Source organism: Poecile atricapillus, chromosome 25 (genome assembly GCF_030490865.1).
Source record: "Poecile atricapillus isolate bPoeAtr1 chromosome 25, bPoeAtr1.hap1, whole genome shotgun sequence".
Classification (NCBI taxonomy): Eukaryota; Metazoa; Chordata; class Aves; order Passeriformes; family Paridae; genus Poecile; species Poecile atricapillus.
In genome coordinates, this window is record NC_081273.1 from 6,760,359 (window position 1) to 6,785,951 (window position 25,593).

The 25,593-nt window shown below is 53.0% G+C and overlaps 2 protein-coding genes across 2 annotated transcripts; both read right to left on the minus strand.

Moving 5' to 3' along the window:
• Positions 1-14,879: 14,879 nt before the first annotated feature.
• On the minus strand, positions 14,880-19,768 carry REXO2 (RNA exonuclease 2). The gene is made up of 7 exons (XM_058857066.1): positions 19,610-19,768; positions 19,422-19,505; positions 19,066-19,143; positions 17,131-17,242; positions 16,474-16,582; positions 16,208-16,261; positions 14,880-15,295 (listed from the first exon to the last, which is right to left on the minus strand). Exons 1-7 carry the CDS (start codon positions 19,739-19,741, stop codon positions 15,166-15,168), a joined length of 699 nt encoding a protein of 232 aa, XP_058713049.1. The 5' UTR covers positions 19,742-19,768; the 3' UTR covers positions 14,880-15,165.
• Positions 19,769-19,925: 157 nt separating this feature from the next.
• RBM7 (RNA binding motif protein 7) lies at positions 19,926-22,665 on the minus strand. Its single transcript, XM_058857064.1, has 5 exons — positions 22,498-22,665; positions 22,160-22,322; positions 21,508-21,610; positions 21,252-21,318; positions 19,926-21,007 (listed from the first exon to the last, which is right to left on the minus strand). Exons 1-5 carry the CDS (start codon positions 22,591-22,593, stop codon positions 20,615-20,617), a joined length of 822 nt encoding a protein of 273 aa, XP_058713047.1. The 5' UTR covers positions 22,594-22,665; the 3' UTR covers positions 19,926-20,614.
• Between the last annotated feature and the right edge of the window lie 2,928 nt (positions 22,666-25,593).

Here is a 25,593-nt window from a genome sequence, read left to right on the forward strand (position 1 = left end):
ACTTTAAGTGTTTTCAATGAGCCGCAGTTCGGCTCCTTTATAAAATCTCCTGCTGCGCAGAGCAGATTGTCATTATGATCGGATCTATCCTTGGACCTATTAATTTTGCCTGGAATAACAGCTGAACAGATGCGGGGAGAAGGCTACTCTGATTAACATCATTCCTTTCAAAGGCCGTTTGCTCCCCAAAGGCCGGCGCCGGCTCCTGCAGCCGCTCCCAGCTCTGGTCACGGCCGGAGGAGCGGAGTGGAGCGGCGATCTGGGCAGCTGCAGCTTCCCAGAGACCTGGCCCCTCCAGGGGATGAAGCCTCATCTGAAAATCAATGGCAATTGCCAGCGCTGCTGCCACAGTCCCTCTCTTCTGCAGCAGATCAACGCGGGGGCTGCCTGGAAATGTCGGGGTTTTGGTCAGGGAGGCTGAGCTTTAGGAATTTCCCCGAACCCGAGTTTGTTCCTGAATTGTTAGGTTGTCTGGGTGTTTTTCTCCTTCTGAGTCTCTCCAGCTTGCTCTCCCTCTTCCTTTTTCTGATCTTTTCACGGGGGAAGGCGCATCCATCACCGAGTGCCAGCGCAGGAGGGACAAAGCCTTTTCCAAAGGACCATTAGGTGATGAAATACATTTCCTCGCCCTCATGGGTGCCCACGTGCTGCTTAAATGAAGCTTTTTAACTGAATGTGGCGGTGGCTTTTCACATGGGGGAAATTGTTCTAGTATTTACTGCTATTAAATTAATTTCTCAGTAGAGGATTTTAGACTCTTGTAATTCATGAGGATATTTTCAGTCCTGTTTACTGTCTGGTGCTTAAAAAAAATTGTCTCAAGCATTTGTTTGCCGAATATAACGCTGTTATTACATTAGCTTTCTCTCGCAAGAGAGACAGGGGTTCATTAATGTTGATGTGAATCTTATTGTATCTCGGAGCTCTCTGAGCAGCGGGTAATTTTTCATAACATATGTGTGGCAATATTCAGGCACAGAATGATGAGTGGAAAATGGTTGTAGCCTGGCGCTGGTACACACCCCGAGCGGCTGCGGCTCTGCACAGCACCACTGGGAGATGCTCCAAGTCCTCTGCTCTCTCTCTCTCTCTCTCTCTCTCAATATATATATTACAGTATATAAAGCACAGTGTATAGTCAAGCAGCGGCCCATGGGAATTTCACGAGGTTTATTAAACAAGGCTGATGCTGCACCGGGGCCAGGCCAAGCCCCTGGTATCAATACAGCCTTGGAATGGAGGGATGGAGAGCAGTCCTGGCAAGAAAAGCTTGGGAGAGGTGCTGGATGGGAGGCTGGAGAGGAGCTGGGTGTGTGCACAGCCCAGAAACTCCCATATCCTGGGTCCATGCCACAGTGTGAGCACCAGGTGATTGCCCAGAGCAGCTGTGGCTGCCCCTGCAAGTGTCCAAGGCCAGGTTGGACAGGGCTTGGAGCAACCTGGGATACTGGAAGGTGTCCCTGCCCATGGCAGGGGGTGGAACAAGATGAGCTTTAAGGTCTCTCTCTCCCAAATCACCCTATTTTCTATTTATCTTTATTTATTTATTTGTATCTATATATCTATATGTTTACACGGTGCCCAGCTGCAAAGGGGACTCGTGCCTGCAAGCAGAAGCGCCTTCGTGTCTGGGCAGGGACTGCATAGGAGAGAGCTCGAGCGGAGAAATATCTCTTGTTCTCAAAGAATGAATATCCGAACGGTGAAAGAGACACAGCCCGAGGTGGGATGGGGGAAAAAAGGGAAAAACTGCTTCATTTGAAATGTTATGAGTAACTCTTAGTCCTAATGCCTTCCCTCCGAATGGCTGCATTCAGCAGCGGAAATTGGCAGCAATCAGGCTCACAAGTGTTCGAAAGAGATTTACTTGGACAGATGAAAGAAAACCATTTTCTTCTAAATGCCGGTGCCCTGAGCAAGGCGCTCCGCCCGCGCACGGCGCCGGGGAAGTGCGCGGCTCCCCGGCCGCGGAAATACCGCTGGAATACCGCTGGAATATCGCGGAAATACCGCTGGAATATCCTGTCCGGGATGGGGTGGCTGCGGCCGGGCCAGGTGAGGTGTCGTTCTCATCTGCCGCTAATGAAAAGCTCCTCTCTGGTTTCTTCATGGGACCGGTGTTTAGTGCCGGGTTTTGATCAACAAAATGATGCTGTTCGGGGCTTCTTCCCTTCTGCTTTGAAGTCGAAATGCGAGGAGGCGGGGAGGGGAGCACTGAGAGCCTGTGAAGATCCAACCCACCGGACTTGTCAAAGCCGAGCTCGGAATTATTTTCCCCCTGAGAACAGAGCTGTTCTCGCAGCGCCATCAAAGCTCAGCCTGCAGATGAAAGCCCAGCTTTGAGCTCCCTGCTTTTAACACCTCGTTTGTTTTTAAGCTCTGTTGTTCCCAAATGAACAAACGGTTTGTCTGCGGTGCCCAAAATAACCAAATCACCCGAAAAGCAGCAGCCGGGCTGCCGAAGCCTTGGAGCGGTCCTTGCCGTGGTGTCAGCGCTCCGCTCACACCTGCCCCGCTACTGCTCTTGGGCAATAGCTCTCGGTCAAGGAGGTTCCGGAGCTCCAGACAACAAAAAATCAGAGTGTTTCAATGTATAAAATAGAAATACTAAAGCAGATAATCACGAGTAGCAGACGTTGCCAAGTATAATTAACAGCCAGTCGGTTTCTGTCCAGTTTGGGGGTTTCCCCCCAGCCTCTCTCCACGTGGAAGAGCTGCCTGGCTGTACAGAAAGGTTCCCAGGGAGCTGCTGTGGCCAGAGAGACACGTTCAGGCCAGCTTTGCCCAAACGTGGGGGTCTGCTGCCTTCTCTTCTTGCCTTCCTGCACCCCAAGCTGCCGAGGGAGGCAGCAGCTGCCCAGCTGATACTTGCTACTTACACTGAGACTGGAAGATGATTTTCCTCTCCCTCCTGTCCCTCTCTGGAGATGGAACATGTCATACCTCTGCCAGTGACAGGCAGCTCAAAATGGTATTTTCAGGAAAAAACAGCACTTAGGCTTCCCTTCCCTGTGCTTTGGCATTCGGGCCGACTGCCTGGGTTTATCTTCCCTCCTTGCACCCAGGAGGCTTTCAAGTAGCATTTCAATTAAGATTTTAAACTGGCAAGATGCAAGTTAGATCAGAGCAGAGCTTGATCTTAGCAACTCCCCTCCGCTCCCCGTTTGATATTGGGAAATGTCGCTGTTTGTAGTTCTGTGTCGGAGATGCTGCGAGTGAGCGATTGCATCGTGTGAGCGCTCCCCGGGGAGATCTGAGGGGGAAGAGCTCATTCTCCTCCAAAACCTCCCCCAAAAGATGAGCTTCAGCGAGCAGGGGGTGGCTCCAGAATAGAAACTGGGCCGTGAAATTTGGCGGTTCATCATTTGGGTCTGGAATTAAATCACTGTACAGTTATAGATAACTGGGTGAGCCCTTGTCCAGCGATAATTTATCTGTAATCTCTATTTTCTTTTCTTTTTTTTTATGTTTTGGGGATAAATCTGCTTTCTGATGTTTGCGCTCCCCCTTGTACAAGGGCTGTTCAGTACCCAGAGCCTTTCTGGCACCAGGAAAATACAAAGGATAAATAGTGGTAAACATGGAGAGCTCCACCCATCGCCTTTCCAGCCCTCCCGCGCCTGTCAGCGCAGCAGCTGGATGGAAACGCTTCCCCCAGCAGAATTTGCCGTGTGCTCAGGGACTGCGAGACGCAGACCTGGAGGCAAAAGTTGCCTTTTTTCCTTTGGAGTCTCTTGTTTCCAGCGGTGTTTATCAGGCTGCGCCGTGTCCGTGCGGGTCCCGCACCGACACCGCTCCGCATCCAGACATCTCCGCGCCTCGTCCAACAGCTCTCAGATTCCGCCTCTGAGTGAAAGCTCTTGCCGTGCTTTATTTAGGGAATGGAAGTTGACTCTATCTGCTGTTTGTTTAGAGGGAATAGTCATTTAAAATAGCAGCCAGAAAGCTCCAGGAGCCTGGTGGCCAATTAGTCATACAGCGGCAAATGATGGCCACCCATCAATGCGATATAATCACCCACAAATGATGAGTTAACCGGGGCAAGTCGCTGTCACCCCACCACGGGGCTCCTCAGACTGTGCTCCTTGGCACAGGGTCAGACTCATTCTTCTTCAGCATCGAGAAGCCTGGTTTTTTTCAGCTATCAATGTCTTGAATTTAAAGTGCCTGAGACAGGGCAGCTTGAAGCTTCTTCTAAGGACTCCCAAAAGCTGGACCAGTTTGACCTCGTGGTCATGCAGACATCTCTGCCTTTGCTGTCTCTTTTCTACCATCTCTGCAGAAATACACAGCCATACTCATTTCCAGAGCAGGAAAAATGAGAAGCATTGCAAAAATCAATGTTCAGCAGAGGACAGTGACTGGAGGGCTGAGGGGGAGGAGGATGCTGCTCCTGCTTTCTGAAAGGTTATTTTAGCTAAAGACAATGAAAAAATGCTCCAGGAGAAGAGCAGCTCCTGCAAAGTCCACCTGATCCTCGTGGTGTTTCATAACTCAGTTGCAGCAGCATGTGAACCTCTGCAAGGAATATTATTCTTGTTAGGGTAGTGAGCTCCCATTTCACACGCTGTGCTGGCACAGCCTGAAGCCTTGGTGTTGTTGCTCTAACCCAAGAAGAAACCCAGCAGGGATGTTTGCTGTGTGCTGTGGGTGTCTTGGACAGAGCATGGCAGGAGACACCAGGCTCAGAGGAATCTCTTTTCCTTGAGGATGTCCCAAAGGATTGCTCCTTTTGGCATAGTGGTAATGGGAAGTAAATCTTAGGCTCAGAGAATCCTTTGGGTTGTAAATTACCTTTAAGATTGAGTCTAACCATTAACCCAGCACTGCAATGTCCCCACTAACCATGTTCCCAGCTCTGTTGCCCTTCTCTGGACACACTCCAGCACCACAGACTCTTTCTTGCCATGAGAGGTCCAAAACTGACCCCAGCATTCGAGGCATGGCCTCACAAGGGCTGAGCACACAGTTACAGTCACTGTCCTGGTCCTGATGGCCACAATATTGCTGGTACAAGATGCCAATGGGCTTCTTGCCCCTCTGGGCACATGCTGGCTCATTTTCAGCTATCAACCAACAATGGTCTCATTTGAACTTTATCTACACAATATAAATTTAATAGTTTCACTGGAATGTGTTGTTCATATTGTCATAACATGGGGGTGTTTGGGAAGGCTTCAGAGCTGGTTTAATTAGCAAAGTTAGTTGGGAGGGCATTTTGCATTATCTTCCTCCTTTTCTTTCTCCTCCTTCTCTATAATTTATGTCAGTCACAAAGACGAGAGCTTTGTGGCACACAATAAACAGAGGGGGTTCAAAGCCAGCGGTTAGCAGCGCTTCAAAGGACACGGGGAAGGGAGGGCGCTGGCAGGCAGTTTATGAGCTGTCATCTTCTGTACCGCCCTGCAAAAACAAATAAATAAGTGAGAGCAGCTCTGTCCTCGCAGTGCTGCTGGCTGTGGGCGCTGTGGGGCTGTGGCTTGTGCTGTCCCACAGTGCTGAGCTGGGTGGCAGCTCTGGACAGACGGGATGTGGGCAGGAGCAGGGGCAGGAGCACACTGCCAAGGATTCTCAGAGGAACCTGCTGTGCTGAGCAATGCCAGGATCCCAAGGGAAAGTTTTCCAGTGATCCCCACTGGCCAGTGGCAGTTCTGTTAAGGGCTTCCTGTCCTCTTTGCAGCAAAACCTACTTGTGCATTCACAGGGGAGTCACACAGCAGCTCTGCTCGGGTTTTCCGTCTGTCCTTCTGTCTCGTGTCCCAGGAACTCCATACGCCACTGCCCGTCTGGCTGAAAGCCCAGGGCAGCAACGGGAAGATTTCCTTTGACTTCAATCTGTCTTGGATCAGATCCAGGGTGGGAGCAGGATTAAGATATCCACTCACTCCCTGATGGCCTGGACGATGGCCAGCGCCAGTGGCACACTTAGTGTGGCTCCTCCTGCCCAGAGCCATCCTGGCTGCTCGGCTCATCCAAGCCCCACATCCCTCAGAGAAAGCCAAAAGTTGTGTCACAACTATGCCACAGATGGCCTCTGGGTCTGCCTGGCTGAGGACAAATCTTCTTTGGAGCAGGGATCATGCATGTGTGTTTCCAACACAGCAGTCTGCTCTGAACATAAACAATAACAAGGGACAAGGTTTTTCTGCAGCAGTGGTGTGGAAAAAAAAACAGATTAACTGTCCCACTCCTTTTCTTTCTCTTTCTGCATCTGAAAGCAAGAAACAAAATTGATTACAGTCCTATCAAATTAGTACTGTAGCTCAGGCTTTCAGTGGTCAATTATGATCTGCAGTGGAATGCTGGAGCCGCTTGTTGGCTTGCGGAGCTTTGTTCCCACCAACGCCTTCCCGCAGGGCTGGCTCTGAGCTGCGTGGGCAGGGGAGACCCCCTGGAGCTGCCAGCAGCCCCCGTCCCCACGAGGCTGAGGGTCCCCAGCCATGCCTCAGGAGTGTTTGGCATCCAAATGGAAACATGTCAGGAAAAAGAGGGATGTGAGGCTGGCCTTGAGTTCGGCCAGCCTGAGTTTTGAGGGCAATTATATTTTGAGCTGAACTTGTGCCAAATTCAGTGAGTTCCAGTAGATTTGTTCCTACCAGGGAATGAAACACATTGGATTGAAAGGGGAAAGAATGTTCCCACCAAACAATTCAGGCCTTTGCCCCCTGCAGCTCTTCTTTCATGCCCATCACTTCCTCTGCAGGCCGGTTCACACCGAAGGCTCCCTGGGAGCTGCTCCCCCGCGCGCCCCCGCTCAGCTCCGCTTGCCCCTCGCGTGTTGAAGGCTCTTCCAGAAGAGTGCAGAGCTCAACCTGCTGCTTTTCCAGCGCAAGCTGCCTCTTGTTAGCAAAAGGAGATTTGGGAAAGGTTATGTTCTTAAGGAAAACGCTTCTGTTGCTGCGCTAACAAAAGCGAGTTACGTTTGACGGAGGATGCACCTTGGCGAGTCCTCGCTGTCAGTCAGACCCGAGGCTCACAACACGCAGCGAGCACACGACCTGCCACCCTGCACCAATGCCACCCCGTGTTTATGAGAAGCTGTCACCACACAGCTTCAATCCCTCACAAAAATAAAAAAAAAATAAAAAAAAAAATAAAAAAATCCAGGTTCTGAAGGGCATATCTTAAAGATTGCAGAGAGTCATCTAGTTATGTAAAAATAAAATATGAATTTTAATGTGAGGCATTAACATGAGCTCTTTTAGGAATAACTACAGGACTTCATGATGAACGTATCAGAGCCCTGCTCCAGCACAGGTGCCTGCCAGTCTTCATAAATCAGCTCCAACAAGTTAATTCTTCATAAAGGAAGAGGAATGTGAATCTCAGGGATGGATGAATGGGCACATAATAAAAGAAAGTGCAGGGCTTTGAGCACAGGTCCTGGCAGGTGGAAAGAGGAGGGCAGTGCCAGGCGACGTGGGACACAATAAGAGTTTTGGGAGAGGTCTTTTATATCCCAGCAAAGGGCAGTAGGTTGCAAAGATAGCTCTTACCTATTGTTTCTATCATGACAGTTCCTGCAGACACCTGGGGTGAGTGGGTGCTGGTAGAGGTGCCAGGGATGCTCAGTGTCATGCAGGAGACACGTACTGCTGGCCACCTGAAGGCTGATGAGGTCCAGAGAGGAGGCACAGGGCGGTGCTGTGGCTCCTGTCCTTGGACAATTCTTGTCACAGCAGCTGCTCTCGGGGAGGAGAGCGCCCGTCCTGCACACACGTGGGGATGCTTCTCACACTAAGCCTGTTCAAAAGGTCGCTGAGATGCTCCCTGTGAATAGAGCTTGCTGCTGAGCCAGGCTGCTTTTATTTGTTGTTGATTTTATTGATGTTATTGACTTTTCCATGGGGCACTTTGGGGACATTTGCACGATCGCATGTGCAGGCGCTGCAAATTGCTTGATGGTACAATGTTTAACTCGCGCTCTGCACGGGCGCCAGAGACACATTTTTATTAAGAATCTGTGGTAGTTGTTGCTTTTGTGTTTATGATAAAATATATAATGCAGTCCTGACCGCTGCCGTCCCGCTGTGGCCCCAGGCTAAGGCAGAGTGATGATGTGTCGTGCAAGCTCTTCCCAGACAGCAGCAGCCGTACCAGCACAGGACTGGCTGCAAGGAGCTCCCAGGCTCTCTGTCAGCATCCCAACAGGCAGGGAGAGTGTGCAGGATTGCAGCATCACCAGCCCAGACACCAGAGCATGGCTGCTGCTGCTGAGCTGTTCCCAAGCTCAGTTTCTGCAAGTGAGGCTTGAATCTTGCAGGAATTTGTGTAATTCCGGATGGCAGTTATGAGGGGTGAAGGAGGTCAGATGCACCTGAAAATTTTGGAGTTTCTAACCCAAGGCCACAGTCTCTTCAAAGGCTGGGCATCTGTTGGTGCTGGACAAGCTGCTCCAGAGCAGTGACACGGCCACCAGGAAGGTGATGGAGCCAGAGGTTTCACTGGGAAGAGAGTGGGATTAAGATGCCAGACCCTTCTGACTGCAGCTTCTCCCTGAGGCATTTCTTCGTGTCCTTGCTGCCCCTGCCCCCTGCATCCCTGCTGTCCTCTTCTCCCCAGCAGCCAGCATCATGGCATTAAGTGTTTTAACCAGAGCTTTTAGAGATTGAGCTCTAGAAATGTGATGTTAACACAGCTACGCAAACACCATCAATATTTCAATACGTGGGTGAGGACAGGGGGAACATCCTTTCCTCCGTAAATAAAAGAGGATCACTTGTTTTCTGCTACAAGACTTGTCGCCTGCCTGAGACAGTAATATTTTAAAGTTGATTGGATCTTAAAATTGTAAGAGGTCCCCAGTGGCCCGACTTTAGCTGGCATTATCAGCTCAGCCATTGTCTTATGAAGCAATCTCCTCTTGAACCATCCTGTGCTCCCTCATCCTTTAAACACGTGCAGCCGGAAGCAGCTCGATTCTCTCCGGCTAGGGCTGTGTGGTGATGGTGAGGAATGAAGATGAATATCCTCATGCCTGTGACCTTGGCAGCAGCCAGCCTTGTCCTTGGCACTCAGAGCACCTCTGAAGGTTCCTGTTTGCTTTTCTTCATTCTCCAGGGACAGGTTGACAGTGTTGTCCTTCAGGCTGAAAAACACATCAAAGGGAAAAGCTGGGGGAGCATGAGGGAGCGAGTGACATCCTGCAGGATGAGGGCCGAGCTGGACCTCACGCTGGCCAGGGAGGAGATGGGGGCAGCTCACTGCCATGGGCTCTGTGTTCTTGGAGTGAAGCACCAGCACCAGGGCAACGTCCCCCAGCAAGGAGCACCCAGTCCTGCAGCACACGGCAGCACCCTGGTGAGCAGCACCTTCCAGCAGCCTCCAAACATCCCAGGGCAGCATGATTCTTGCTGTCATGCTGGATTAAAACCTGGTCCTGCTGTGGGGAGGACAAAGCAGAGAGTCCCAGGTGGGGGTGAGACCCAGGAGCTGCTGTGGGGCAAGCTTCTTTCAAGCAAGAAAGACAATTCCAGCTTCAGAAGAAAGACTTGGGCGTGTCCTCCCAGCGATTAACCAGGGGTTTATACACCCGGGTTGTAAGGATGATTTCTAGAAAATGGGGATACACATCTCTGGAAATCAGGAGGAAGAGAAGCAAAGGGATGAGGTGTGCTGAGAGGATTGGCTGAGGGAGTGCTGACAGTGCCATGCCTGCCCAGAAAGAGGGAAATCCTGATGGCGTGTGGATGGGCAGAGGGATTGGGAAAGGCAGAATGATCCTTAGTGGTTAGGAATGAAAGTAAGACAAATTCAGGCAAGAAATATGGGACAAATTCTTAGCAGCATGGTCATAAAACATGGGAATGGTTTACCTAGGGATGGCAGTGCAGCTTCCCAGAGTCTTTAAATCAACACCAGATATCACACGATCTCCAGGCAGAGAGCATCTGCAATCTTCTGAAGGATTCCTTCGGGCTACGCTACCTCTGCTCTTAATTGGGGTGGGTTTAAAAAATTAAAAATCCTACTAGTTGATTTGCCTTTGCAGTGAATTTCCCCGTTGGTTTCCATCTGAATCCCATGAAACCAGGACTGTGTGTCTGCTGTTCTTATTTCCAGCTTCAGATAATTCTTCCAAAATGCCCTCTTGTACAAATTGAGCCAAATACGTGTGTGCTGTGGTAGCTAGGAGACTGGCAGGAACAGTGCTCTCCGTGATTATCCAAAGCAGTTGTCATGTTATTCTCATCGCTAATGGTATATAATTATGTATTAAGGCTCTCTCCAGGTAGAGCATCTTGGGGCAATTAGAGCACACAGCAGAGGACACGGAAAAGACCCCAAGACAAGTCACTTTGTCCCTCTGGAAAGGGAAATAATTGTCCCAGAGCACACTGTTCTCATTTCTGCTGCCTGACATGAAAGCGGACCCATTGCAGTGAGGCAGGACATGGTGTGGTCAGAGCCAGGCAGAGCAGGATCCTTTCTGTGCCTCAGTGCATCCCGTGCATGCAGCACTCCTGGTCAGAGAAATGCAGCTGTTCATGCCAGGAATGCATTCCTCTCCTTTCCTTTGCTTATCACAGTTTGTTCTGGGTGGGGGACATTTTATTAGCCCTGATTTATCTACTCTGATGAGCACAGGCTGACTCGGATCTTGTACAAGCTGCCTGGGTGGGTGCTCATGAGCCGGGGATGGGAAGAGGATTTTTGTGGAGCTGTGGTCTTGCTCCTCAGCTGGTACCTTCCATCTGGGCCCTGTCAGCCTGTCCTCTGCAGAGGCTCACAGCCCAAAAACATCATTCCAAACTGCACTGCTGCCCTGGACATGGACCCAAGGTGGGGGGGAAGGCAGGAGTGACAGCACCAAGCGTGTGGCAGCAGTCACGGGGGAATCAGAGAGGTGGGACTCTTGTCTCCTGTGCTGACACATGCCACGAGTCCTGGGCTTATGCAGATACCACCGGGGGATTCAGCCAGGGCTTGTCCCCCCTGGAAACGAAGAACAAAACACTCTAATTCCTGCAGGAAACTCTTCTTCCCTGTGGAAACAAGGGATTGTATCTGGAAGGTAGCATGTACCGTTCAGAAATGGAGAAACAGCCCCCGAGGGAAAGCCGTGGGCTCTGTGCAGCATCCCCTCCCTGGCCGGGCTCCATGGCCACGCTCGCTCCTGGAGCCGCTTCTCCTCCGCTGCCCGCTCGCAGCTCCTGTGTTCGGGAGACACCACAAGACCGACTGCAGCAACAGCAGCGGTGCCACCAGGGAATGGCAGCTCAGAGGAAAGGCTTGGGTGGTGTTTTTCGGGCTGTAAAGGAGCAGCGCTGTGCGTGTCAACACTTGGGCAGGGCCAGGTATTGCAGACACACCTGGCTGGGAACATCCCACCACCCTGCCACGAGAGACAGCGCCTGGCAGGGCTGTTGGGGAGCCGGACACAGAAAATGCAAGCGTGCAACAGGTGGAAGGACTCGTGGGGACATTGAGGGGACACAAACACACAGAGCCAGCAGTGAGGATGGCAGGGGAGCTCCCACGCTGCTCCCCAGCCCTCGGGCACGGCTGAGGTTTACTGCAGGTACCGCTACAGGCATTTCCTCTCCGACAAAGGGCTGGGCTTTGTGTGTGTGGTGGCACTGGGAATCCAGAGCCACCCTCTCTGTCCTTATGAGGAGTTTTATCCTGACTGGCAGGAACAATGAGAGCAAACACTGCAGAGCACTGGCTGCTGATGAAAGTTCCTCTGAACCAGCAGAGATTTCCTTCAAAGGGGCCTGTGAAGAGGTTCCATTTAATTACGAGGCAGGAAGTGCCACATAACTAATATATGCACACAAATACACACCCATGCATGCGGCCACCCCAAAAATGACTGGGCACTGTGGAGAGCCTGGCAGATCCTTTGGTGCTGCAGCCCTGGCAGCTCATGGACCAGACTGCTGCTGGAGTCACGTTGCTGCCAAAGGGACACGAAACTCAGTTTTATTTTTAACTTGGCTGGAGGGAAAGCAGAAGGAATATCTTACAGTGGAAGAAGTAGATGAGGACTCTGGAGATCTCAGCTCGGTTCTTGGCTCTGCTACAAATTTCCCATGCGACCTTAAGGAGGTCACTTCATCTCTCTGTGCTTCATTTCCCTTCTGCAAAGTTTGGAGAGCGTGATCCTCCCTCTGGTCTTGTCGGCTGGGTTGGGAGCAGACACTGATTTTATTCCCTTGCAAGTGCAGTGCAGGAGAGCATTCTGTCCAGGGAAGGTGTAGGACAGCTTCCCCAGCTGTGACCTCACACAGGCTGCGTGCCTGTTGAGAACAGAGTTCCCCCAAGGCTTCCCAGGAAAGGGGATTTGGAGGGTAAACAGCAAAGCTTGGTCTTAGGAAAGCAGAAGGATTTGTGCTCTGTAACCTGCCCTCAGTGCCCGGAGCTGAGGGGTCAGAAGGTGCCACTTGACTCACCAGATAATCGTTTTCTTTTCCAAAATACGGTGTCTGCTAGGCCCTATCACACCATTACCATTTATGCTCCTCTCCCTGCTGCTGTTAGTGCTGGGGAATGGATCTCACTGACTGTCACCTCTCCCTCCCCACGCTGCTTGGCATGTGAGTGGCAGCCCGTGCCCCGCACGTGGCACCGCGCTGCTGCCGGCGGCTCCTCCGGCACAGGGATAAAACATTGCTGCAGCACCCGGCAATTTATGGCCATTTGGATCCCATCCATCACTGGGGAGGCGGCAGAGAGACAAGTCCCTGATTCCAGAGGGGCCCTCCATCCCCATGGCCTGGGAGGCTCTTCCTCACGCTAACCTTGTTCTGCCCCTCTCCCTCTCTTTGCTCACGCTGTTCCGCTCGCTCTCTTGCTGGAAGGACAGTCCGGGGAGGGATGGGGGTGCCCCCATCCTCCTGGGGCCTGGGCGGCTGTGGCAACTTCCTGACAAGTTGTGTTTTACGGAGTAGTTGCAGGGTAATCTTGCACGTCCTTGTTTTGTCATTTAGGGCACTTAAAGTGTCACAGAGATTTCACTACCCTAAAAGCTTATCTGTCAGCAGGAGAGAGTTATTCCAGTAAAAGGGTATCATCAGCGGCAGTGGGAGGAAAAAAAGGAGACAAAAATCATGTCTGAAGGTTTTCTATTCCAGGCTCTCTGCAGCCGACCTTGAGCCGATGCAGCTGCACCCAGCAGCTCCCAGGGCCAGTGGGCAGCGCTGGCAGCGGTGCCAGGGTGGGCAGTGCAGGGTCCCCAACACATCCCTGCCACCTCTGAGCACCCAGCTCAGCCCCAAAGAACTGGAGGGTGTTGCTTGAGGGTCTGTTTCATCCCCTGATGTTGTCTGTGCTGCAGCTGCCACAGGGCAGAAGTTCTGGCCCATTGTGGAGGAGCCAGCAGCTGTGTCTGGGAGCAGGAGGATTTCTCTAAAAAAAGAGAGCAGGAGCAGACCACACTGAAGCTGGCCAAAAGTGTATTATGAACTGATCTTTTTCCTGATTTCTGTGGTTTGCACCCAAACAGTGCAGTGTGGATGGATGGGGAGAATGAGAGGTGCAGGCAAGGGCAGAGAAAAGATGAAGGAGGGAGGGAAGAAGGGAGGGAGGGATAATTGGTTGCTCTTTTTGCCATCGTGGGAGACTGAATTGACTCATGTCTGGAAGGAGTTTCCACACGAGAAACTCTCCATCCTGGCAGTGACTGGAGCTGTGAGGGCTCCTGTTCAGAACAAGCTCCTTGTGCACTTACAGGTTTAATGTGCTGTGAACCATCTCGATCTGAGAGACACCCACAAACATTAGGGGTTGGAGCCAAGGGCTCCCAGGCACCCTCTGGATTTGCCTTTGAGGAATTATTTTAGCTACCATGTCCAAAAAGAGTTATTTACACCCCTGTATCTGGATCCTCCATGACTGTGTGATGCTGATGGAGCTTTCAGAGCATGGAAACAACTGGTGTAAGTGCTCCTACAGAAGGGAATGATGTGAAGCCCGTTCCCTCTCCCCAGCCCCTGCTGCAGGAGGGAGCTTTGTTTCCAGCCCAAAATAACACCCGCTTTGGTGGGGTTTATCTATGCTCTGCCAAGTGCGTGACAAATTCGTACTAAATTGGAACCTCAAATGATGCCAGCACAGAAAACCAGAAATGCTATTGCATAACAGGGAAACGAGATAAAAATCCTCCATACGGCACCGTTACTTCAGAAGCAAGAATAAACAATATTTAAAAATGTATAAACACAGGTGGCATATTTTCCTTGAAAACATTTCAAGAAAAACAAAAGCATCTTAACAAGGAATAAAATATGAAAAGCAGGAGAAGTAGGTCAGAAAGAAGTCAAAGGAAGGGGGCAAAACTAGCATGGAAAGGGAAGACAAAGAGGATTCTGGTGGCACGTGGCCGTGATGTGGGTCAGGGCAGCTGCTGGCACATGGCATGTGTGAACATGAACCTCGTGTCCTCAGCTGCAGCACGGTGTGAAGGTGGGGGCCAGCAGCTCCACAGGGAGGCATCCAGGCACCTCTGCAGGTGCTGGCTGTGGTGGATAACCCTGTGCAGGGATGTCCCTCAGCTCTGCCCTGCTCCAAGCCTGCCCACACAGAAAATAAACCTCGCTGGAATTGCCAGTTTACCTGGGAGTTGGTGACAGAGGAGAGAGACATTTCAGACTCATTTATTTGCCCCATTAACCATTTTAACGGCCTCTCTGCAATAACAATCATTCCCAGGGTTGGCAGAGCAGGTGTTCCAACAATCAGCGGGATTGAGAAGCCCTGGATGGCCATTATTATTAATGCCCCTAATAAAAACATGCCTGGGAGCCGCACATCCCGCGCTCCATTACACCCTCTGGTTTATGGGCCAGCAGCTCCCGCCCCAGGACAGCCCAGGGGAGGCCAGGAACAGCTCACCTGGCAGCGTGGCGAGCACCAAAGAAAGGCTGTCCAAAACCACAATCTTTCAACTGTTTTATTGTGTTGTGAAAGACTGCACCTACAACCAGGTGCAGGGAGTATCAAACAGCGTGTTTTAGAACATCCGAACCCGGGCGCTGCCGAGGCCCAACGTGCTGATTCCCCGCCCAAACTGAAAAGCAGCAGTAACTCAGGCTTCTGTCTGCATTGAACAGCTGGTAAGAAACAGGGTAACCCAGGGTGCAGCTTCCCAAGAGACTGGCAAACGAAAAAGAACCAGGAGACGCATCTAGTGTGTGCTACGGGCTGGTGTGGCGGGAGGGGAAATCAGCTGGCAGCTTTATCACTTTCCCCGTTCTCAATCAGTTTCCTTTTCTTCTCATCCGTTTTCCTCTTGAAGATGTGGTCTCTGTAGAACTGGAGTTCTTTGATGCTTTCCCTGATGTCATCAAGTGCTCTGAAAGAGAATTAAGGAGGGTTTCAAAGCGCCTGGGTACATCTCCAGCTATGCCCAGATCCTAATGCCTCTGAAAACTTCCAGGCTGCAGGAAACCAAACCAATGCACATGGAGGGTGCATCTGTCAGAAATGAAAATAACCCTCATTGTCTCAATAGCAATAAAAGCCCAGTGGTGTCAATGTGGCACAGAGTAACACACGGCTGATTTAGTTTCTGTCACCCTGGACACAGCTGCTGGAAACCAAAGGGTCTGCAGCATCGGCTGTGAAAAACAATTCAATCCCAGAGAAGAGACGAGGGCTCCAGAGAGCTGCCCAGCTCCAGCCAGGGCACACCCAGGGCTCAGCTCAATGCAGCAGCACATCAGCCATGACTTCAGCCAGGACCTCTGCAACAGCCAGCCCTCCTCCTCCTCCTCTGTGTGTACCAGAGCCTCCCTCCCGCCCAGCACAGACATCAGAGCAGAGCCACAGAGGTTCCCTGGCTCCTTCCCACTACCTCTCTGCCACATTCCAAGCTCAGGAAATAGGCAGGAACAGGACTCTCACCCCCCCATTCACAGTTCTCCTATTTTTGTGTTTCTGTGACCACCTCTGCCCAAAAAAGGGGCAGATAACCCCCATTAAGTGACTGTTTGCATGGTCAACAAACATGCACTTTGAAGAGCAGAGTAAATCAGAAGGGCTGAGGAAACTTCTGGTCCTCAGGATTTTAATAATCCCTTTTCCTACACTACCTTGGCTTTGGACAAGGAATACAAATATCTGACAGGGTGCAGAAGCACAGAGTCTCCACCTTCACCATACACTGGATGCTGGAATTCAAAGGAGCCCCATATCCTGCTCAGGAAGAGCAGAGCTCTCTGCAGGACAAGCCCTGCTCTGCCAGAGACAGAGGCACAAAGCTCACCTGTGAGAAGCCGCTTTCTTTGGTGCAAACTCGTATTCCTCTGGATACCAGCGCCTGTAAGCAGAAAAATTGCCACTTGGAAAGAAAAAGGATTCAAAACTGTATCTGGTGGCTGCTGTGGGTTTGTTACAAGGAACCTTGGTTTCACTGACACCCAGAGAAGCCACAGCCCTGCAGAGTCCCCCTGCTGTGATCTGCAGAACCCCAGCACCACGAATGATCATTCCAGGGGACCTTTCAAACCACTTAACGGGGGGAACATTTACCTGCAAAGTTCCTTGACAGTGCTCACATCAATGATCCTGTAATGAAGGTGCCTCATGAACTGCGGCATGTATTTGTCAAGGAACTTCTTATCTGCATGAACAGAGTTACCTACAAAGACACAAACAAGATGTTTCTTCAAAGACGTTGCAGAGCAACATGGAAACGAGCAGCAGGTGGAGCGAGCTGCGAGAGATCACAGGGGAAGAAAAGCCATTCACAAGCAGCTCATTTATCCCATTTTCTAGCAAATATGATTGTAAAGGTTTTTCAGATTTTCATTGCAGCATCACACAGACTTTAATATTAATACCTCTAGTAATTCCTCAGTTACTACTCCCACAATCTGTGTCACACAGATAAATATCAAAGAATTATTCCAACACTGGGTTTTTCGCCAAATGAAAGTGGCCATTAGTATTAACCTCATTCAGCACCTGTCCCAGGATCATATATGAAATTCTGAAAGCAGTTCTGGGTAACAGGACACCTGGAAGATCCTTACTCGGCCTTTGGTTGGATACCCAAAAGGAGCATCCAAAAAGGGAGGAGAAGACACAGCACAGAGCAGGAAGACACTCCTGCCACACGTGCCAGTGGGTGTTGATCCCGCTGGGAGTGCAGGACAGACGATGCTGCAGTTAAGAAAGATGTTTCACCTGCGAGAGGACAGAGCCCCGGGGGTGTCTGCTGCCGCACGAAGGACAGGAACTCGTACTCTGCCTGCTGCAGTGAGATTTTACTCTCCTTCACAGCCTTAGTAAGGCCAGACTGCAAAAAAAGAGACAAGTCATAAATCAAGAACACCCTGTCACAGACACTACCAGGAATGCTCCAGTTCTCAAGTAAATGTTTAACTCTGCAGTGAAAGGTCAAGCCTTCAAGTGCTGTTTGCTCCCCAGGTACCTCCTGAACTCTGTATCTCAGTTCTCTGGGACACCCCCAGCCTTTACTGTCCCCAGGGATCTCCTGCTTGGGAAGGAAAACCGAGGCAGGTAAATAGTCCTGGCAGCACTGACCTTCCTGTGGGCTTCAGGGCTTCTTCTTTCCCTTTTTTTGATTTCTTTGCTCAGAGTTCTTTTCAGTTACCATGACATGAGGCGTTGTTTACCCACCTGTAAATGCTTCAGCCAGGAGAACGCTACATCCCTTTATATCCCTGTTTCAGGAGAGGCACTCACCTCCCCAGCAGGGAGCAGCAGGTACCAGTGAACACAAATAAACAGGATCCTGCCTTCAGGGTTTATCAAGATTCCTATAAATCAAGAAAGTTCCTCCCTTATTTTTTTTTTTTCAATAGCTAAATGTCAAATCCTCTCCAAGTGTTCTCAGTGATTTATTTCCATCTGGCTACGCTATATATTTCCACGACTGTGCAGCAAAAATCTACTTGACAGATCCAAGTGGTGGTTAAAAAATTCATTATGTGGCAGCATTTTCATCTATATTCTAATTGCTTCTCTTCTCTTAGTCAATTAAAAATAAGTAGCTCCTCAGGAGCAGCAAGGACGCATGCTACCATCTCCAATTCACTCCCGAGCTGAAGCCGAGCTGGAATCCTCAACTGGAGCAGGGAAAAGCACCCATCACAGTAAATTAATATTCATTTTCCAAACTCTTGCTAATTCTTCCCAGGGAGAGCAAGATGCCGAAGGGGGAGGAGGGGGGGTTATGGATGTCTTAAAACTTCAGCCCTTAATTGAAAACTAACTTGAATTTCAATTCATCATCAGGGACTGGAAAATCCATTTGCTCTCTTGCTGCTGGCAAGGAGGAACCTTTCTTTGGTGGCCCAAAGAACTAAAAATAATCTCTTGCTGCAAAAGTGAAGCTTTCAGTGAAAAAATCCACAAGGCTCACAGCACTGAGGGGACAGGCAAAAGCACAGAGTTTACAGGCCTGTTTAATCCCACATGCAGAAGAAATCTGCTGGCTCTGAACTACTGTGCACTGATCCTGCACCTCTTCTTACTCAGGCATTCAAGCTTCACCTTCCCCTTCCCCACTGGAATAATTTTGAATTATTTAATGCAAGACTTCAGCAGGAGGGGCTGTCAGAGGAGCCCACCCAACCCAGCCTGCACCAGGGCTCCCAGAGAGGCAGGAGGTGGCCAGCAGCTCTGTGAGAGGACACAGAACCAAACCCCAGTTCTCAACCTCACACTGGGAGAAAGGAGGCTGAGCCCCTGCCTTGGCAGATGTGAGCCAGTGGTGCATCCCTGAGCGACAGATCCCGTTCTGGCCCCGCTGCCTGCTCCAGCCCTCCCAGGGGAGCCTCACTGCTGCTGTGCTGTGCTGATGCTTCCCAACCCGGGAAGCAGCTTCCAGCACTATTCCAACTCATCAGAAGCCAGGCTGCGAGGCACAGGCTGCTGAAGGCTAAAGATCCCCGAGTGCAGTCTGAACTGTGCCGCAGATGACTCGGAGACCTTGGGCAAAACATTCCACATAGGCTCCTCAATACAAAATAACACTGTCTCCTGTCTTTGAAGCCCTCTGTGTGGCTGCAAAGCGCTCAGCACAGGAGCTGTCTCTGCTCGGATCCCTCGGAACCACGCGTCATTCCCACGGCACAGGGCACAGAACGGCTCTACCTTGCCGTGATGCTCCTTGCACCACTCGGACATGCTCTCCAGCAGCTCGTCGGGCTGGTTTATAATCAGGTTCGGGCCCTGTCAGGGACAGGAAAACACACAAGGTAATGGAAAAAAAAGTTTCGAAGCATGTAAAAGTTCAGTGGCAAGCAGAAGCAGAGCAGGGAGCTGGAGCGCTTTCAGGCCGGGGACAGCGTGACGCAGGTGCCGCGCTCCCGGTGCGGAGCGGCGGCTCCCGGCGGGCCGGGAACGGGAACGGGGCCGGGAACGGGGCCCGGCCGCCGTCACTCGGCTCCAGCATCCCCTGGATCGGTGCGGGCCCGGGGCTGGCGCAGGGCCCCGCCCGGCGCGCTCACCTCGGCCAGCACGTTGAGGTCGCAGTCGGTGATGAGACACGCCATCTCCAGGATCTGGTCCTTCTCCACGTCCAGGCCCGTCATCTGCCGGGGGCGAGCGGCAGCGTCAGCGCGCCCGGGGACCCGCGCCCCCCGTCCCGTCCGCTCCTTCCCCGCGCCCCCCGCCGCCCCGCGCCGCCGCCCCGCACCTCCAGGTCCACCCAGACCATGCGCTGCCCCATGTCGCCGCCGGCCATGGCCGCCGCCCTCCGCCGGCCCCGCCACAAGCGCCCGGCGCAGATCCGCAGGCGGCCCAGGCCGGCGCGGCCGCCGCCCAGCATCGCCGCCGCACTACAGCTCCCGGCGGCCCCCGCGGCCCCGCCCGCGCTCTGTGGGTGTGGATGTGCCGCGAGGGCTGCTGGGAGATGTAGTTCGAAGCGGCCGGAGCGCTCCTCCCGACACCGGTCCCACGGAGCAGCTCCGCTGCCCCCCACTCAAAGGCGGACGTTCACCCAGGGGCTTTCCCCAGGGACATTTTTAATGTTCTCTAAGACAACATTGTAATATTTTAAACGGACAATGGGGAATGGGTTCAAATTGAAAGCGAGTAGGTTTGGATTACATACTAGGAAAGGACTCTCTACTGTGAGGGTGCTTAGGCACTGTAACAGGTTACCCATGGAAATTGTGGATACTCCATCACTGGAAGTGTTCAGGACCAGGCTGGATGGGGCTCTGAGCAGCCTGGTCTAGTGGAAGGTATCCCTTCCTCTGGCAGGGGTTTGGAGTGAGGTGCTCCTTCACGTACCTATCAACCCAGACCACTGTGTGATTCTACAACTGTATAAAACACTACATGAGGGATGCTGCAGATGCCAGGCAGCATCTGTCCCACCTCAACTGTGCTTAAAACACCAGATCCTTCCACCTGACACAGATGTTCCTTTCTCCTAAAAAAATACTAACAGCACTTCTCTGTGACACAAGGACAGAGGGGTGGTTTCTCCAAAACTTCACCACGGATTTTCACCCCGTGAAAAGCCCTGAAGTGTGAGTTAACACATTTAATACTGAGAGCAGAGTTTGGCAGGACTGCCCTGCTGGTATTTTTACAAACACTAAAAGGTGACTTCACTGGGGGGTTTTTTGGGGAGGGGGGGTTTATACATGTACTCAGTGAGAAACAGGTCACATTTGCTTTGCCCTCGAGTCCATCAATGCCGCGCCGAGTGCCACTTGGTCTCTCTGTAGCTCTCCCTGCGGTACTCGTAGCTCCAGCTGTCCCGGTGCCTGTCGTAGTGCTCCTCGCGGCCGCCCCGGTAGTGGTGCTCGGCCTCGTGGCCCCTCTCGTCGAAGCCGTACTCCTCGCGCTTGCCGCGGCCGTAGTCGGAGCCGCACTCCCCGAAGCGCTCGCGGCCGAAGTGGCGGCTGTCCGAGAAGTAGGGGTGGGTGCCCAGCCGGCCCTTGCGCGGGGCCGGCCCCTCGGGGCGCCGCGGCCCCGGGGAGCCCGGCAGGGCGTGCACGGAGTGGGAGTAACCAGGATGGGCAAAACCGGGCTGCTCGTACTTCCCCCCGAACTGGGGCTGCTGCCGAGCCGCACTGTTCATCTGGAAGGGAAAGAGGGACAGGGATGCTCGGTTTGGTGCACTGCCTCCCCGGTGCAGTGCTTGAACCAAACCTGGGCTGCACTCTAACTCACGCTGCAAATACCAGAACGGAACAGAACCATTACCCACAGCTGGACTCCCACAGCCCACAGCCCTCCCAGGAGCTTCAGATCTTCTGGAATTGTCATTTCAGCACTCCAAAAGCATATTCCCACAGCCTGTGCCTGTGAGTGTGAGCACGTACCACCGCTTGTCTCTGCAGGCTTGACGAGAACCCCGGTGAGGCCATGCTATCTGGAACCCTCTCATACCTGCAGGGAAAACAGATCAGGAGTTTCAGCCTTAAACACACAACTGCTGCAGTCCAAGGGGCATCTGCATCCCATTGGTGTTCCCTCCACAGGAAAGAAACACTAAATTGCACTTGGAAGTAGCCAGGAACATGGTGATCATGCAATGTCTGTCTCCATTCCACACTCCTGTGCTGGTGAGACTCATACCTGCTGCTGTTGGATGCTGGATGAGGCATTCCAGGAGGGTTGGTGCCAGCAGCTCCGAGCTGGGAACAGGATGGATTGATATCCTGGGCAGCATGACTGCTCCCTAGGGAAAGACAAATATTTCAGAATATCCACAAGTACCAGTTAGGAAACTTGGTTGTGAAGTGAACTTGCAGAACATCAACATGTTTTGAATTTGCTTTCAAGTTTCCACATATTTAATTGGCTCTGAAATTTTGTCAGTGCTCTGTAAAAGCACATGGTCCAGTTACCAAAATAAGGCACTGCAACTGCCTTAATTTCCACCAGAAAGAGCAGAGATATTGTAGGCAATGTGCCTCATTTAACAGCTATCAGATGAGGTTTTTAATGCTCGTGTGATAATTTAGAACAGATCTTAGAGATGCTGCAGGAATAGCCGATAAAAACCCAGTGAGAAAGCTCAGCCGAGGGCTTGCACCGGCCACGAGGGACGGGAGGTGGCCGGTGGAAGCTGCGGGACAGGAGCAGAGGGGAGCAGAGCTGGCAGATGAGGGACCCCGTGGTGAGAGGCTCCTGCAATTGACCCGATGAGCTGTGATCCTGCTACAGGCTCGGGCAGCTGGCAGCGCTTCCCTTTCTCTCTAGAAAGGTGGTGAAATCCCTCCGGTACCTGATCGGAACTGGATGCGCATGGGCCGCCCGTACAGCTTGATCCCGTTGAGCAGCCGCAGCCCGTACGGCACCGACTCCTCGTGCTTGAAATTCACGAAGGCGAACTGCTTGGGCCGTCCATCCCGGTCCTTCGGGATCTTCACGGTGATCACGGGGCCCGCCTGCCATCGGGGGCGGAAGCGTTAAGCAAACACCGGGAGGGAGCGGCCGCCGCCGAGCACGTGCGCCCCGCCGAACCCTGTCCCGCGGCGGCCGCCGTAGCCCCGCCGGCCATGGCGGCCGCGGCCCCCCCGCCGCGCCCCCCCCGGTCCGGACAGCGCGGGCGCCGGGCGGTACCTGGTGGAAGAGCTCGAAGATGAGCTCCTCGGTGACCTTGGGGTCCAGGTTCCCCACGAACAGCGTCCGGTTCGCCTCGGCAGCCGCTGCCCCCATGGCCGCGCCGAGACCCGAGCGCGCGCGCTCCCAGCGGCTGCGGCCCCGCCCCGCGCGCGGCGCTTCGCGTGACGTCACCGGGGCGGAGCGTGCGGGGCCCGCCCCTTCCGGCGGGGAGAGGGTACCGGGAACGGGAACGGGGCAATGGGAACGGGACAATGGGAACGGGACAATGGGAACGGGAACGGGACATTGGGAACGGGGCAATGGGAACGGGACAATGGGAACGGGAATGGGACAATGGGAACGGGAACGGGACAATGGGAACGGGAATGGGACAATGGGAACGGGAATGGGACAATGGGAACGGGACAATGGGAATGGGAACGGGAACGGGACAATGGGAACGGGACAATGGGAACGGGAACGGGACAATGGGAACGGGAATGGGACAATGGGAACGGGAATGGGACAATGGGAACGGGACAATGGGAATGGGAACGGGAACGGGACAATGGGAACGGGACAATGGGAATGGGAATGGGACAGTGGGAACGGGAATGGGACGATGGGAATGGGACAGTGGGAATGGGACAATGGGAACGGGACAGTGGGAACGGGACAGTGGGAACGGGAATGGGACAATGGGAATGGGACAGTGGGAATGGGACAGTGGGAACAGGAACGGGATGATGGGAACGGGACCAGGAGTGGAACATGGACAGGAGCGCTCTCGTCAGGAGCAGCTCGGCGGCAGCTGTGCACAGAGTCCGGTCGGGATGGGCCCGCGTCTCTCCCGGGGCACGCGGGACCTGCGGAGCCCCCGCTGCGACCCCGCGGGAATTCACTCATTACTGTAATTAACCAATAAAGCTCGTTTGCCGTAAGCGAGTCGTGGATGTGTCACTTGCAGCAGCCCCTCTGTCGCGACAGTGCAGCCCTGTCACGAGCCTGCGCCCAGGCCCTGCCGCTCGGAGCCGGTGCCGGCGTTTCTCCGTTTCCCGTTATTCCTGCGCCGTTGTGGAACTGACGGGAAGCTGAGCGGGTTTGAGGCAGCCGGTTAAAAGGCGGGATGCAGGTTAAACCCCCGGGTGGGTTATGTGGGAGCAGGGAGGGCTCTGCATTCCGGGGGGCTGTGCTGGAACACGGGGAGTCCTCTCCAGGGGCCCCAAGCCCGGCTGCTCCTGTGGTTGCGTCCTGCCGGAGTGGGTGGGCTGTGCCCCAGCAGCCTTCCCGGGGATTTCGCTTCTCCAAGAACTCTGGAAAGCATCCTTGGCTCTCCCCAGCCACTGCAATCCCCTGGGTGTCCCAGAAGATGCTGGATGTAAAACGGGTGTTCTCCATCTGGAAAAATTTTGAAAGGGGCAGTTGAACCCTCATTTTTCATTAGATCCCCACGCATTGCAGCAGATCTGATTTCCTTGTTAATTGGGTGCTGTTCATTTTCTCCACTTCATTACTTGCCGCCGCACCTAGAATTTATATCCATTTGGTTTAATCGCGTTCGCCTGGTTAAATTCCAAACAGTCACTCGTTCAGAAAGGGAATTACTACTTTGCTTTGCCAGGACTTCCACTTTGCCTTAATTTCCCTGGAGCCTCGTTTACTTATCTCTGCCTGTTTTCCCTCCCTGGGTCCCCTCGGGCCTGGCTGGGAGCGTGTGGCACCCGTGCCATCGTGGTGCCATCGTGGTTCGTTCCACGTGCGAGTGCCACGGCCCTGGCCAGGGGCCACGCCAGGAGCTGGTGGGCTCAGGCATTGCCTGGCACAGCCTCGCCCAGTCTGGGCTTGAAAAATACACAGGGAGAGAACGGGAACCACTTCAGGTGCTTCAGAGATGCTCTTGGAGTTCTGGGGCTCCTGGGGCAGAGGCACTGTCCCCATGCCCCCTGAGTCCAGCTAGGTTTGATGATGCTCCCAGGAACTGTGGCACAGCTCCAGCTGCAATTCCCTGTCCGCACGGAGACGCGTGCAGGCAGAGTTGGAGTGTCCCTGACACAGCAGGTGTGTGTCTGTGTCTCACAGCTCACTCCGTGTTGGGGAGTCCCCAAAACACCTCGGGACTGCTCACCTAAAGAGAAAATTTCATGCAGGATCCTCAAGTTCTGCACCATAAAGGCGCTTTCCCCTTCCTGGCTGCTGCTCGTGCTGTAAAATTCTTTCAAATACTCCTGAGGGTCAAAATTCTGCTGGTAAAACTCTTCCTCCGTGCGGATCGCTGGCACTTCCATCCTGCCGAGAGCCAGCTCTGCTGCTCTGCCCTTGTGTGCAGTGTAGCCAGCTAGACTGACGGCAGCAGGACTGCAGCGTGCTCTCCAAGCCCTGCTTTTTCCATAAAAACTCGCTTCTGCAGCCCCCGCAGCCCCTGCCCTGAGCAGCACGGAGGGGACCCGGCGGTGGCAGCTCCTGCGCCATCACCACAAAGAGGCAGCAGAGCCCCGCGCTTCTGGCTCTGGCAGGTCCCCACTGCAGCTCGTCCTCCTCCCACTCGCCCAGCTGGAGCCGAAATGATCAAACAGTTTTAGGCTCATTACCGACTCCAAATCTATATCATTTGCCTTTGCTTTTTTAAAGATCCATCGTTAGAAGTGACAGCAGAGGAGCTGCCGCATCATCGTCAAACTAATAAGTGCGAGTGCAGATCCAAGGTGCATTTGCTTTACAAACCCCCTCACTGAGCCAGACCTGCCGCTGCCAAACCCTCTGCTGAGCATGTGAGGCGTAAAAAGGACGTCAGCTAGAAAGATGAACATGGTAAAGAGGTTTTCTTCTGTCAGAAAAACCAACAATCAGTGCTCCCTGCTACTGCAGCGCTGGCACACGAGGCTCTGCACGAGCCTTGCTGACCAGGGAAGCTGACCCAGGGGCGTTCACCAGTTCAGTGCTTAGCTTTCAGTCCTTCAAGCCTGATTTTGTTCACTGAATTACATGATCTGGGGATAAAAGCACAAACTGGCAGCACCCAGAGGCCTCTGAGCAGGAGTGGCAAAGCATCTTGGAGCTGGCAAAACTTACTGCCCTCATTGCCAGCCTGGCACTGCCTGGTTCTGGGAATCATGG

Excerpts from the sequence above, each read along its gene's own strand:
- REXO2 (XM_058857066.1), bottom strand. The coding sequence starts at position 19,741 with ATGCTGGGCGGCGGCCGCGCCGGCCTGGGCCGCCTGCGGATCTGCGCC. Across the intron at positions 17,243-19,065 it reads GCAAGGAGCATCACGGCAAG|TCTGGCCTTACTAAGGCTGT; the intron begins GTAGAGCCGTTC and ends CTTTTTTTGCAG. Across the intron at positions 15,296-16,207 it reads AAGAAAGCGGCTTCTCACAG|AGCACTTGATGACATCAGGG; the intron begins GTGAGCTTTGTG and ends ATTCTCTTTCAG.
- RBM7 (XM_058857064.1), bottom strand. The coding sequence starts at position 22,593 with ATGGGGGCAGCGGCTGCCGAGGCGAACCGGACGCTGTTCGTGGGGAAC. Across the intron at positions 22,323-22,497 it reads TCTTCGAGCTCTTCCACCAG|GCGGGCCCCGTGATCACCGT; the intron begins GTACCGCCCGGC and ends CCCCGATGGCAG. Across the intron at positions 21,611-22,159 it reads GCGCATCCAGTTCCGATCAG|GGAGCAGTCATGCTGCCCAG; the intron begins GTACCGGAGGGA and ends GTCTTTCCCTAG.